Source organism: Clinocottus analis, unplaced genomic scaffold (assembly GCF_023055335.1).
Source record: "Clinocottus analis isolate CAN_PGR_092001 unplaced genomic scaffold, fCliAna1.0.p SCAF_40, whole genome shotgun sequence".
Taxonomy (NCBI): Eukaryota; Metazoa; Chordata; class Actinopteri; order Perciformes; family Cottidae; genus Clinocottus; species Clinocottus analis.
This window is the reverse complement of record NW_027176154.1, coordinates 295,978-298,477: the sequence shown is the minus strand read 5'-3', so window position 1 is coordinate 298,477 and position 2,500 is coordinate 295,978. Positions and strand designations below refer to the sequence as shown.

General features: G+C 40.8%; 1 protein-coding gene across 1 annotated transcript in view; it reads left to right on the top strand.

Moving 5' to 3' along the window:
* Positions 1-2,500, top strand: part of LOC137801317 (myelin transcription factor 1-like protein) — a 39,055-nt gene that overhangs the window by 8,940 nt on the left and 27,615 nt on the right. The window contains exons 2-4 of the mRNA XM_068598705.1: positions 802-889; positions 986-1,040; positions 2,119-2,152. Coding sequence (XP_068454806.1) covers positions 986-1,040; positions 2,119-2,152 — 89 coding nt within the window. The 5' untranslated portion in view covers positions 802-889. The remainder of the gene's footprint in view (positions 1-801; positions 890-985; positions 1,041-2,118; positions 2,153-2,500) is intronic.

Genomic DNA, 2,500 nt, shown 5'->3' with positions numbered 1-2,500 from the left:
TCCTCTCTGACAATCATTTTATTTTAGGTTTATAAAGTTACACATTACCTCAAGCAAAAAACAACAATAAGTGAATGTAAAATAAATAAATGATACGTACCGGCATAACCAACGATACGAACAATCAAACACAGACATAAAACAAACATAAATCATCATAAATCATCATCCTCTGTGTTGGACCGACTATAACAAACATATTTTCTCTCATTCTCCTCATGGACTTCTATGTCTTGAAGAACTCTGACGTTTTATTTTTTAGAAACCTGGATGCTCAAAGTCAATCCCTCCACTTGTTAACGGTTTTAATTCACTTAAAAAATGTATAAAAACAGAAATAAAAATGTACAACATACACTTATCATATAATTTTTGCTCTTTTTAAAACATTTTTACAGAGGTAAAAATACTGAGTGTGTAAAGCATGTAAATAAAAAGAGTTCATATTTGTGCCGTCGGCCTTCATTCGGGTCAGTCCTCGTCTGCGGTCGCTGAGATGTTTTCAGCAGCGAGTCTCGTAAAATCTTCCCAAAGAAAAACTTTATCGACCGAGCGACTGAAATGTTACGGTGTTAGTGAGGTTAGTGAGTCTGTTTAACGGCGCCAAACCTGAAGGAACGAGAAAATATCAGTGGACATGTGCAGGTGGTGTTCAGCAGGAGCCTGTAAATATTTTAATTACACGTGTCAAGAGGACATAAAGTGTTCAGAAGCTAAAAAAACACTGAAGCAGAGCAGAACAGCTGCTGCGGACACGAATCTCTGACTGATACCGCCGTGTTTTGATTGTTTTCTTTGCAGATCATGACTCTGGAAGACGGCCTCTGAACCTGAGTTTGGCTTAAAGACTCTTCAGCTGCAGGACACACTGAGCTCCGGGCAGGTAAAGGTATTCACGCACAACTCCGTTTCTCTGCACTCAACACACTTTCACTTAGTGGCGACGGAGAAAGAAACTCAACGTTTGTCTCGTTCTCCTCTTCAGATGGAGCTGAATGCTGTTAAAAAACGCCATCGCACACGATCCAAAGGAGTCAGAGGTAAGAGCCTGTTCCTGCTCATGATAATGATAATGTGAACATTGTAATATACGGCAGCTTGCTAGCTTTCAGATTAGCAGCACCAGCCACAGCCTGCGTTATTTCAACATTTTCTAATCTACCGTGCGAATCATTTTGAGGATAGCGATGTGCTTTTCTACACGGTGACAAGACCTCAGGCTGCAGAGAAATATGGACAAATCATATTTATAAATTAACTAATTTAGCATCTGGAAACTGAGCTAATTCCACCGTGCTTTAATGCTACACGGGCTACACAACATTAGCCAACTTGTCACTCATCTGTGTGTGGATGAAACATTAAGTTGTTACATTTCACTCATTTAGCCAGGCTAGGCTAGTTAGCTGGCTAGATAGATAATTCCACCATGCTTTAATGCTGCACAGGCTACACAACGTTAGCCGAGTCTGTGTGTGGATGAAATAATAATTTTAAAGAAATCTTTTTCGAAATACGATTTTTTTTTGCTGTTCCAAAAAAATCTATTTTGACTTAAACAAAACCTTTATTTTCTTTTAGATTGAGGACAATATTATAGTTTGGGTTAAAATAGTGAAGGTGAACTTCTCTCCTTACTAAACTTACAGCACAGGGGTACTGGCCAATCACAGCACAGGGGTACTGGCCAATCACAGCACAGGGGTACTGGCCAATCACAGCACAGGAGGGCGGGACTTGGCGGAACACGCCCACAGCTTCTTTGTTAATCTGGAAAGTGCTTTAGCATAAATTATAATAATAATAATGACACAATATTGAACCACAAACGCATCACGCATGTGTTCTTAATGCTAATGTACATCGTGTGAAACACTGTCAATCATTTTCATTTATTTTATGACCTCTTTCTCATTGATTTGTTAAACATTGTGAGCGATAACAAACTGGATATTTAGTGTGCGAGTCCCTTTCCTTCCACTGCACACACACCCTCATGTGGACCACAAACACACTATAAGTGGACTACACTCAGTCGCACACTGGATGTGTGTTGTTATTGTCGGCTGTCTGCAGGCTGCTGAAGTGATAACAAGAGTATTTTCTGTTGTGTTGAAGCCGCCGTGGAAGCTGTGACTCAGGAGCTCTTCAGGTAGGAAAACCTCTGCTGAGCAACACTCCCACCACTGCACGCAGCTGTTGTTGTTGTTGTTGTTGTTGTTGTTGTTGTTGTTGTTCAGAGGTCTGTTTCATAGAGCTGGTTTAACATACTCGGGTTTCCCTCACTTATCCAGCTGCACTTAACCAGATGTCTTTTTGGTCTCATGAAGCCGGTTATCAGCTCGTTAAGTCCACCAGGAGTGTCTCTTCTAGATCTGTGCTCGGCACATAAAAGGGGCGGAGTTAACTCCGTTAGACCAATTGTGCACCACGAAGGAGCCGAGAGCAACGTGTTTTACAACCGAGGAGCAAATTACGATCTTAAGAATGTATGAAAAAT